The following is a 12745-nucleotide window of genomic DNA, read 5'->3' on the forward strand; positions in this document are numbered from 1 at the left end:
TTCAGGGATCAAAGGGAAAGATGAAAATACTTGTTCTGAAGGATAAACCTTTGGGTATAATTTATTTTTCTCACACTCTTACTTGATGATACAGGAACAGTTCAATCAGTTACTGTGATTGCACTATTTTTCATGGGGCACCAGTCTTTGTGAATCACCTATTTTCATAGGGTGCATATTTTTGTAGGGTAACAAATTTGTTTTCTGTTTTTATGGGGTACTAGTTTTCATAGGGTACTAGTTTCATTGATTTGTGGTACAAACAATGAACTTAGACTCCCAATGAATTTAGGTTCCCAATGAATTTAGTCCCACTGAAGAACATTCTTTTGTGAAAATAGTAGAATTCATTCCCAGAATCCATCAATGAAAGCATCAACAAAACTGTACTTCTCTGCAAAATCCTGAAATTTTAATCCTGTAAAGATAATTAAATTGAAATTAAATTTTATACTCACAAAAGTAATTAAATTTAAATGATAAGTGAAATGTAGGTCATTACCTTTTTGCACTTATTCATGACATGACCTTGACTCAGTTTGGCTAACATTGTCAACATTCTAGGATTTATATTTCTGTCAGATTTCAATGAAAAAGTGTTATATTATTAAGAAGTTTGATCAAAAAGTGTTATATTATTAAGAAGTTTGATCGAAAGGTGTTATATTATTAAGAAGTTTGATCATGACCATGATCTATGCATATTATTAGGTAATTTGTATCTGACTGGATATGCAAATTATTAGGGTAATGTTGTATCTGACTGGATATGCATATTATTAAAGTAATGTTGTATCTTACTGGATATGCATATTATTAGGGTAATGTTGTATCTGACTGGATATGCATATTATTAGGGTAATGTATCTGACTGGATATGCATATTATTAGGGTAATGTTGTATCTGACTGGATATGCATATTATTAGGGTAATGTTGTATCTGACTGGATATGCATATCATTAGGGTAATTTTGTATCCACTGGATATACATATTATTAAAGTAATGTATCTGACTGGATATGCATATTATTAGGGTAATGTATCTGACTGGATATGCATATTATTAGGGTAATGTTGTATCTGACTAGATATGCATATTAATATGGTGATGTTGTATCTGACTGGATATACAGATTAGGGTAATGTATCTGACTGGATAAACATATTATTAGGGTAATGTTGTATCTGACTGGATATGCAGCTTATTAGGATAATGTTTTATCTGACTGGTCATGGATATTATTAGGGTAATCTTGCATCTGATTTGTTTTTATTTTTCTTATGGGGTTTAACATCATTTTTCAGCAGAAAATAGGCTATACATGGTGGCCAGTATAACTGGTGGAAGAAAACCAGGGCAAACCCAGACAAAACCACAAACTCACAGGAAGCTACTGGCAAGCTTTCTCATGTATTCACCTTGGTCGAGCCTGAGAATCGAACCCATGCAGATAGAGATGAGATGGCAGCGATCCATACCAGTGACCACTTGGCCACATGGTGCCACTGTATCTGATTGGCCATTGCTTGTTAGCTCTCTTGAAACCAAATAAAAAAGAAAAGCATATATTATCACTGTTATAGACAGCTTCTCTATAAGCAACATTTACAGATTTGAAAAAGATGTTACATCTGATTGAGTAAGCTTGTTACCATTTTAGAGCAAGAGTCTATATATTTCATCTATTTTTCTATCAGACTTGTTAATTGGGTTTATATAATTAAGATCATGGTTGACTTCAGTTCTGAGTTTTGTAGAATTTTGTAAGGTTTTACTGAAAAAGGTAAAACCAAGATGATATGAAGTTTGGAAGATAGTATACATAGGCTGTGTTCTTAGAATACTACAAAACCTTTTAAAAAAATGGTCAATTGCTAAGTTGTGTAAGCCAGGTGATGTTATTCCTTGTTATTAAGCTGCTTGATGTATTCTAATGGGCATGATTAACATCTTGATGACAGAGTCTTAGTCAGGTATCATAAGCTTGTGTTTTGGATTGTTCACAGATTACACCATTATTTTTCTTTACAAATGCCATTAGTTTCAAACCAAAAAATAAAATACCAAATTTATGAAATCCTTAACAAAAGCTGTTTTTTGTTTTTGGCTACCATACTGTACTAGATTTAGTGCTTGTGTGAAGTTCATTGACTTATAATGAAGTAATCCTATTACAGCTTGTACTTCTCTAATGTCTGCTGATGTCATCAAGCCAACTCACATTCAAAGTCACACACACACACAAAGGTAGAGTTTGCCTGTTGTCTGATGAAGGCATAAAGCTAACTCACATTCAAGGTCACACACATAGTAGATTCTGCTTGTCTGATGATGGCATAAAGCTGTTACACAGACACACGCACACACAGAGTAGAGTTTGCCTGTTGTCTGATGAAGGCATAAAGCTAAATCACAATCAAGGTCACACACAGAAAGTAGAGCCTGCCTGGCAATGTGGTGGTTTACCTTATCTATTTTTAACATCCTTACAGATCACAGCAGTATCTGCTAAATGTTTCTAATTTTATTTACAACCCAACTCCTGTCAGCGATGTGTAAATTACCCATGGTGCCAACAACACTTGTAATTGGGTGTAAATTGGTCACCAACAATATGCATTTCATTATTCTCAAAAGAGGAATATTGTCCATGAATAGACTCCTGTATGTACCATATTATACATTAAAGATATTCCTGAGAGAAGCAGTCAGCCAGGGACCATGGCCTTCATTGCCCAGAAGGGCCTCCATACCCCCAGAGACAAACCAAAGGGGGCCAAGTGTGGACAGTGTGAAGAACGTCCAGCAGCTGTGGTAAGTATGAGACACATTCAGTATTTAGGTAACAAATAACAGATCTTCCAATAGCTCAAGTTCTCACTTGCAAATTGATTAAATTTGGGATGAGAAAGAAGCTTGTAGACCTTGGCATCAAGAAGTCAAGGATTAAGTTCACTGTGACTGAAGAAAGAAAAATTGCATCTGCACAATGAAATTAGTTAAGCAACATAAATCTTGACTGAACTTTATGGATGACTTTTGTTTGAAATAAGGAAGAAGCCCATTAATTGGGTAGGTGTGTGTATCAAATCAAAGGTCAAGGTCATTGTAACTGAAAGAAGAAGAATGGTTTCTACACAGTTATGTTAGCTTTACATCACATAAATGGTCTGTACTTTAGTCTGGTTTCTACTTGGGGTAAGGAAGAAAACTGTCAGTTTGGAGGTTAAGAGGTCAAAGTTCAAAGCCACTGTGACTGAATGATGGAAAAAATGGTTTCTGCAAAATAACTTCAGCATTTCATCACATATATGGGTGAAATATTGTGGATGCCATGTACTGGAGTAACTTAAAAGCTGATTGATTTGGGGATTGTACAGGTCAAAGGTCCAGGTAAATGACAGACTTGCTAGGATTAAGTGATTGACATTTTTGAGTTCATCCACTATGAATCTGTAAAATGTTTAGAAGTAGAGTTGTTCTGGTGTGAAATTCTTACAAACTTTTTCTTCGATGTGATACTGGCAATGGATGGAAAAAGTCCACCTGATGTTAAGTGTACAGCCCAGAATGGTGCCCCCCACCAAAAACAAGACACCAGATTAGTCCTTATAATCTTGTCAAGTGCTATCCATATAACATTAAATGTGTAGTTCATTTCACTATGGTTTAATTTAATCATAAATATGCTAAAAACAATTACAGTTTTAGTTTTCCTTAAGTAACTTTCTAAAGCAATTTCAGCTTTTGCAACTTTCCGTCTCCTGATCCAATATTTAATACCAATGTTTGTTGCAAAATTCATACATTTTGTGTTGACTTTACATTTTCACATGCCTATATGTTAAAAGAGTTTTCATCATTCATGATGTCTGATTCACTGGCAAAGTGAAACATGACATGTACTTGGTCTAAACTAGCTACCCCTGTTAGGTATATTTTATTTAATTATTTGTTTGCTATTTTTCTTTTTTTTTTTTATTCCATTGCATGCTATTGTAAGGTAACTTTGTTTACTGGATTTGACCCTTTCCAGAAATTCAGTTTAGTTATGTTTAGCCTGATGATTATAATAATAGAGACACTGTATCTAGTTTCTGACCATGATTTAGAAGCAGTGGCAGTTCTGGTAAAGAACTTTTTTAAAATTTTTTTATTTCATTCTTTCCCAGAGTAAGAACCATTAATTTCAGTTAAGGCTATACTGGGAGTATGTGATGTTAGGCATGTAAAAAGTTTATTTTGTGTTCTGTGAACATGACTATGTGACCCTCATCCGGGAATCTGTTTTGTATCTTAAGTTAGCCTTAAACCTAATGTTTTGTATAGAAGTAGTCAGTGGGCTTTAAACTTTTGACAGGTTAAGTTGTGTTGTTTTGACCAGTTTGGGTTGAGATTTTATTTTCTTCAAATTATTGGATTTCAAGTAATTTTAATTTTCCCTTCCATTCTGGATTTGATTGGGATTCAGACTCATTGGTGCTTAGCCAAAAAAGTTGATCAAGATTACGAAAATCTCAGACAACTTGTATTTCTTAAAGAGTTTAGGAACTTTGTCCATAGTAACAATAAGAATTATCTTGATGAGCATAAGGTCAAAACCTTGTAAATTGTTAGTCATCCCGCTGACGAGTGTTCTTTAACTCAAAATGTTCTTTTTGTAGGCAAATTTAACACTCAGTAGTCTTTTAGTAGAAGAGTATATCAGCCTAATACAAGCCCTTCTAAATTTCAATCAAGCTTGAACTTTTAAAAATCAAGCTTCTGATAAGCTTGATCAAACATCCTTGTCTCTTCCTATGTGTATCTATTGCAAGAAGAATGGACATGTTATTTCTGATTGCTACAAATTGAAAAATAAGCAGCAGAATCAAAACAGACCTATTCCAGATACTCTTGTTTCTAAGAGGTCATGGTCATGTATTGAAAGCATTACATTTGCTGGGTTTTATAAACCCCAGTCTGCTTTTATAATGGAGAATTATGAACCATTCATGTCGAAGGGTTCTATATCACTCTAGGGTGTTCCAGCCAATCCCATCCCTATTGAAATTTTAAGGGACACTGGAGCTTCTCAGGGTCTTTTATTGTCAAGTACTTTGCCTTTTTCTTAGAAGTCTTCTTCTAATGAGACTGTTCTTATTCAGGTAGTAGAGTGTGGCTTTGTTAATGTTCCTCTCCATTGTGTAATTTTGTCATCAGGCTTAGTCTTAGGACCTATGACAGTTGGAATAGTGCCTTCTTTACCTGTTGAGGGCATTCCTTTATTACTAGGCAATGATCTAGCTGGAGATAAGGTTGTGGTTAATCCACTTGTAACTGACAAGCCTTGTTTGGATCAGAAAGTTGATCCTGTTGAAAATGATTAAGCTGATTATACTCAGCTTGTGCAGTTACTAGAGCTATGGTTAAGAAAGCTCTTGAGAATGATGTTGATCAGGAAAGTGTTCCTTTAGCTGACACGTGTAATGCTCAGGATTTTGATGAAGTCACTTTCAGTCCTTGTTTGGATCAATCAAAAGGTATTTTTCACAGTGATTCTCTTTTAACTACTCATTCTCTTTATTCTAATCAGGGTGACAAACGATAATCACTTGTCGTCGAACAGGAAAACGATCCTGAGATCTCATGTTTGTTTCAAAGGGCCATTAGTGAAACTGAAGCCACTGAGGTACCTGTTTGTTATTTAATTAAAAATGGGATTCTTATGAGAAAATGGAGACATCCTGAGGTAGCTGCTGGTGACAAGTGGTCAGTGAACTATCAAACTGTAGTTCCAAAATTGTACAGAGAGGAAATACTTAGTCTGGCCCATGAAACTCCTTTGGCTGGTCATTTAGGGATTAATAAAACTTATTACAAGATCTTGAATCACTTTGACTGGCCAAAAATGAAAAGTGACATTTGTAAATACTGCAGATCTTGTTATACTTGTCAAATGGTAGGAAAACCAATCAGAAGATACCTTAGGCCCATCTGCAACCTATTCCTGCATTTGATAAACCATTTAGCAGAATAATGGTAGCTTGTGTTGGTCCCTTACCTAAGACCAAGTCAGGTAACCAATACTTGCTGACTTTAATGTGTGCATCAACAAGATTCCCAGAGGCAATTCCTTTGAGGAATGTTAAATCTAAAATAATATTAAAAGCTTTGATAAAGTCTTTACTCAGTTTGGCCTTCCCAAATCTGTCCAATATGATCAATAGTCAGATTTCATGTCTAGAAATTTCCAGCTAGTTATGCTTGAGTTTGGCATTCAGCAGTTCAAGTTAAAAGTGAAATTATGGTTTGACAGAACTGCAGTGGAGAAAATGTTTGAGTCTGGTATTAGAGTTCTGTCTCTCTTGCTCATTTTTCAAAAATTTCTGCTGATTAGGTATTATGGCCCTTTTAAAGTTAGGGAGAAAGTGAATGAGTTAAATTATAATGTCTTATGATAGTATTCCTGGGATGTAAATAAATTAAAGGAGTACCAGTATACAGAGAGAGATAGCCAGGTTAATCATGCAATTAATTTAGTTGTACCTGTCCTACTCAGTGATGATTTAAGTGAAGGTATAACATTGGACTCTACTGATTTTGGAGTGTCAAATCTTCAGAATTCAGAAATTATGAATAATTTTGACTAGAAACTTTCACATTTGCAACAAAGGAATTAAATAATTATTACTTGAATATGTGCACCTATTTCCAGATGTTCCTACGTGAACAAACAAAATTTACCGTGATGATGAAATTCTAAATTTCAAACCTGGGGAAACAACACCCATACAGGATGAACCCTCTCAAACAGGAATACATGAAAAAAGAAATTCAGTATTTGCTGTAGAATGATGTCATAGAGCCAGGTAAAAGTGATTGGAGTTCACCACGTATACTTGTTCCGAAACCAGATAAAACTTTCTGTATCATCATCACTGTGTGCATTGATTATATGATGGTGAACAGTGTGACTACAACAGATTCATTTCCATTACCAAGAACTGATGAGTGCATTGGTAAAGATCGGAAATGCTAAGTATGTTACCAAATTTGACCTTCTGAAAGGATTTTGGCAAATTCCACTAACGGAAAGAGCAAAGGTAATTTTGGCATTCGTGACTCCAGATGGACTTTATCAATATAAAATAATGCCATTTGGGATGAAAGGTTCGCTAAGTACTTTTCAATGTCTAATGAACATGATTACCTCTGGTCTTGATAATTTTGTTGCTTACAACCATGATGTCATCATCTACAATGACACCAGGAAAGAACATTTAGCAACAATTCAGAAATTCTTTAACAGACTCATTGATGCAAGTTTAACAATTAATTTATCCAAAAGTGAGTTCTGCCATGCTTGTGTAACATTTCTAATACATATTGTGGGACATAGACATGTTAAGCCTATATATGCTAAGGTCAAGGGTATCTCTGAATTCCCTGTGCCTGTTATTTAAAAGCTACTGATGCAATTTTTAGGTATGGCTGGATACTATCAGAAATTGTGTTCCAAGATATCCATATTTGCTGAACCCCTGACAAATTCATTGAGCAAGAAAACCAAGTTTCACTGGACTAAAAAATGTCAGGAGGCTTTTGAATAGTTAAAAACCATACTTAAGAGCACACCAATTTTTACAGCTTCAAATTTCAGTCAATCATTGAAAATGTCTGTTGGTGCAAGTGATGTTGGGGTTATAGCAGTATTGATTCACGAAGATAAAAACGGTATTAATCATCCAGTGTACTATTTTTGTAAGAAATTAAATAAACACAAATCAAATTATTCAACAATCAAGAAAGAATGTTTTGGCACAACAACATTTTGAAGTTTACATTAGTTCTGCTCCTTCTTCGATCATTGTGTCCAGTGATCACAACCCCCTTACTTTCATTAGCAAGATGAAGAACAAAACTCAAAGACTAAAGTGGAGTTTGTTGTTACAGGAATATAATATTGACATCAGGCACGTCAAGGGAAAAGATAATTTAATATCAGATTTGGTTTTCCATGTATAGAAATATATTATTTCATGTATACTTTGTATTATTCATAAGATTTCTTCTTGAATGTGTTATTTAAAAAAAGTATAACCACATGCATAAATGACCTATGATGAAAAGAAAGCTTTATTATATAAATCCTTCATTTTCTTTTATGGGGAGAAGTGTTATGTATATTTAATTTAATTAGTTGTTTGTTAGTTTTAATTTTTTTAATTATTCCATTACATACTATTGTAAGGTAACTTTGTTTACTGGATTGGACATTTTCCAGAAATTCATTTCAGTTATGTTTGACCTGATGGTTATGATAAAAGAAACATGGTATCTAGTTTCTGATCTTGATTTAGAAACAGTGGCAGTTCTGGTAAACAACCTTTTTATTTTTTTTATTTTATTCTTTCCCAGAGTAAGAACCATTGATTTCAGTTAAAGCCATGCTGGGAGTATGTGGTGTTAGGCATGTATAAAGCTTTTATTTTGTTCTGTAAAGATGACCATGTGACCTTCATCCATGAATCTGTTTTATGTCTTAAGTTAGCCTTATACCTAATGTTTTGTATAGAAGTAGTAGTGGGCTTTACAATTTTGACACATTAAGTTGTGTTGTTGTGACCAGTATGGGTTGAGATTTTATTTTCTTCAAACTTATTGGATTTCTAGTAATTTTCCTTTCCATTTTGGATTTCATTGGGATTCAAACTCAGTTTTATTCAGGACTTTTTATTACTAACACTTCTATTTTTTAATTCTTGGATTATTTTTTGCTTTTATTCATAAAACTGTAAGTTCTTTTTCTCATTTTTCACTTGATATTCTAGGGAAATAAATTATTCGCTAAATTTTATAAAAGCTTGTGGTCTTCACCTTTCTCCAGTTACATTTTGTTAGAGTCTAGTCTCGTAATACTCCCCTCTGAGTGCTTGGTGCAGGCAGATAAAAACACTTAAATGTTGATAGGTGCCTTTAATAAATAGGTAAAAAAAGTGAGTAATTAGATATATTAAGTGAGGCAAAATCAGTGACTTTTAAGATCAGAGTTATCTTAGGACATAATTGTGAAGGGTAGATGTATATTTGCTTTATTGTTCTCTCTCAGTCTTTAAGATTTAGATGGAGGGTAGAGTTTGTAATGAACTGAGTGGCTGCTTATGGTTGTTAAACATAACATACTAGCTGGGAGCTGGGGGGACTTGCCAGGGAAACACCTGAGCTAACTGGAAACATTATTCTTTACCGAGGTGTTTTTTTTCAGTGCGGGTAGATTTCAAAAGGACATATTCATGACCAGCAGTGATCCAGTTTATTTAATAACACATCAGTACAGTAGAGGTGATAGATGTCCATAAAGTGACTGTACCTAACTTTTTATTTCAGTCATGTCTGCAGTGCACTGAGGATTATTGTGCTGGGTGTTTTGCCTCCTTTCACCTGAAAGGAGCACTAAAGAAACACAGATCTGTCCCAATCTCTGTAAGTTAACCTTCTGAGAATATTGCTGTAAGGAAAATTGACTTTGCAAAGATATCTTTTATTTAAAAAGATAATATTATGATATTTAGTTATTAATTAGCAAATATTTTATGTTGCAATTATGCTGCCCATTTTTGCAATAATTGTATGATGCAGCATAAATTAGTGGTAATTATTTTTGTCAAGTTCTAGATTTTTATGTATGCATTTTCAATTAATTTGTTGTAGCTTTAAGTTCCTCTCTGTAGATGCTAATATCACACAATATCATGCTTCCTGTTTAAATTGACTAGTGTCTGTGTTGTTTCAGGCAACAGGACCAAGGCAGTGTTTTGCTTCACCCCGACCAACACCACCGCACTCTGAAAGGTTAGCTGTGTTTTACATAGATATATTTAGATCATAGTGTCATAAGTACTCTAATCTCAGGACATTCTTTGTTGTTGTTGGTGGTGTTGTTATTTCAATGATTTTTGTACTGCATTGGCTTGGTATTTTGCTGAATTACATCACTTTACACTACCTCTACAAATTGTGTCTACAGTGGTTTGTTGAATTACAACACTTTATACCACTTCTACAAACTGTCTTTATGGTGTTTTGTTAAATTACAACACTTTACACCACTTGTACAAACTGTCTCTGCAGTGTTTTGTTGAATTACAACACTTTACACCACTTGTATAAACTGTCTCTACAGTGTTTTTTTGTTGTATTACAACACTTTACACCACTTGTATAAACTGTCTCTACAGTGTTTTGTTGTATTACAACACTTTACACCACTTGTATAAACTGTCTCTACAGTGTTTTGTTGTATTACAACACTTTACACCACTTGTACAAACTGTCTCTACAGTGTTTTGTTGAATTACAACACTTTACACTACTTCTACAAACTGTCTCTACAGTGTCTTGTTGAATTACAACACTTTACACTACTTCTACAAACTGTCTCTACAGTGTTTTGTTGAATTACAACACTTTACACCATTTGTATAAACTGTCTCTACAGTGTTTTGTTGAATTACAACACTTTACACTACTTCTACAAACTGTCTCTACAGTGTTTTGTTGAATTAAAACACTTTACACCACTTGTATAAACTGTCTCTACAGTGTTTTGTTGAATTACAACACTTTACACTACTTCTACGAACTGTCTCTACAGTGTTTTGTTGAATTACAACACTTTACACTACTTCTACAAACTGTCTCTGCAGTGTTTTGTTGAATTAAAACACTTTACACCACTTGTATAAACTGTCTCTACAGTGTTTTGTTGAATTACAGCACTTTACACTACTTCTACAAACTGTCTCTGTAGTGTTTTGTTGAATTACAACACTTTACACATCTTCTACAAACTGTCTCTGCAGTGTTTTGTTGAATTAAAACACTTTACACCACTTGTATAAACTGTCTCTACAGTGTTTTGTTGAATTACAGCACTTTACACTACTTCTACAAACTGTCTCTGCAGTGTTTTGTTGAATTACAACACTTTACACCACTTGTATAAACTGTTTCTATGGTGTTCTACAAACTGTCATACCAGTATTGTTCAATGAGGACATTATACATATATATATATATATATATATATATATATCATGGCATTTTGTTGAATTACAACACTTTACACCACTTCTACAAACTATAGCTACAATGTTTTGTTGAATTACAACACTTTATTATTATATTATTATAATAATAATAATAATAAGTGAGGAGTAGTTTAATTAGGGATGGGCTTGTGTGCGTTTGAATTAAGCGATGACTGGACTGATAGAGATTAAAAAATTATTAAACTCAGTCAGCCACTACTGATTGACAAATGGCAATGTTTTATCATTAATAACTGGTAAACAGATTTCTATTATTGTAAGTGCAAACTAACTGAATTGGATATTCCTTAAGTTTGTAAAAATGGAAACCAAATTTGTAATTAATATTATGATATTTATTATTATTATTATTATTATTATTCATATTTCTGATTAAATTAAATTATCAAGGAAGCTTATGTATCAACTTACCTTTTCCAATCTATCAAATTGAATGTACACCTATATCAAGGTACCTGTATGTGTGAAAGAAAATGAATAAATAGTTGCTGTAGGTTACCTCCCATATACGTGATGTAGGTTACCTCCCATATATGAAGAATTTATGATATTTGATGACATTGTCAGATGTATGAGGTGTGTGTAACAAATTCAGTCAATGAAATCACGTTGAATATGTCAATGAAAGCAATTACTTAAATATGGTAATATAATCCTGATAGAATTATCAGAGGATGTTCTGTGTGCATGTACTTCCAGTTAATTATGCTATCTTTACATGACCCTCAACACATACTTTGGAACCCCAAATACCTACCTTCCACTAGCCAACAACTTGTATGGACTTGAAAGAATTCACTGCATCATGGAGTAAAGTATTTAAATACTACTGCTGCACAGAAACATTTTAGAAAATCCGGTAGAAAAAGTGAAGTTTCTGGAAAGATATTTTACTTGCTATTCAAAAATAGTTTTTTTTAATAAGTAGAGAGGATATTTTTGTTCTTTTTTAATTTACTTGCCATGCACATATGTCAGATACCTTTCTTTTTATTATTTCTTTTTAATTTACTTGCCATGCATTTATGTTGAATACCTTTCTTTGTATTATTTCATTCTCTTTATTTGTTATTGTTTTTTTTTTACTTTTCTAAAAAAATGTTTCAATCTTATCTTGCACATTTGTCTATAATCATTTCTTAGATCCATTTTGGATAGACTGATGGAGGTTAAATTCTTACAAAGCTCATTAGTGATTACAGTCATCGTGAAATAAAGCAAACAAGAACAAAATTCTTTCTTTTTCTGGGTGCCACTTTATTCCACTTTATTGCTTGTTAACACTCCCATCTGAAAGTGAAGTCCACTGTTCAATTTGATTGATACATTGCATCCAATGTTTACTTTATGTATATGCTGTTCAAGCAAGGTTATGGTGGATTTATGGAGTCACAGCTTGACAGTCTGCAAAGACACTGTGCCTGATAAAAAAAGGAATCCATGTGATCAGCATTTTAAGAACAATTTTTGTTTATTGTTGCAAATTGTGTCTATACATCCCTATGTCCATCACACATTTCTCTGGTTGATGTCTTTCAAATTATCTGAGATATCAATATGAAATTTAGTATGCTTTTATATTATGACATGTGTTTGTGTCCAGTATATAATTCAACTTGGTCAGATTAATACTTGTAGAATCATCTTCC

General features: G+C 33.4%; 1 protein-coding gene across 1 annotated transcript in view; it reads left to right on the forward strand.

Annotated features, from left to right (window-relative positions):
- LOC149798826 (uncharacterized) overlaps positions 1–12745 on the forward strand; it is a 92387-nt gene that overhangs the window by 16830 nt on the left and 62812 nt on the right. The window contains exons 5-8 of the mRNA XM_089957724.1: positions 6–54; positions 2693–2817; positions 9373–9468; positions 9779–9837. Of these exons, the coding sequence (XP_089813850.1) occupies positions 6–54; positions 2693–2817; positions 9373–9468; positions 9779–9837 (329 nt within the window). The remainder of the gene's footprint in view (positions 1–5; positions 55–2692; positions 2818–9372; positions 9469–9778; positions 9838–12745) is intronic.

The sequence above is a fragment of the Sinohyriopsis cumingii genome, chromosome 5 (assembly GCF_028554795.1).
Source record: "Sinohyriopsis cumingii isolate HCF-2022 chromosome 5, ASM2855479v2, whole genome shotgun sequence".
NCBI classification, from domain to species: Eukaryota; Metazoa; Mollusca; class Bivalvia; order Unionida; family Unionidae; genus Sinohyriopsis; species Sinohyriopsis cumingii.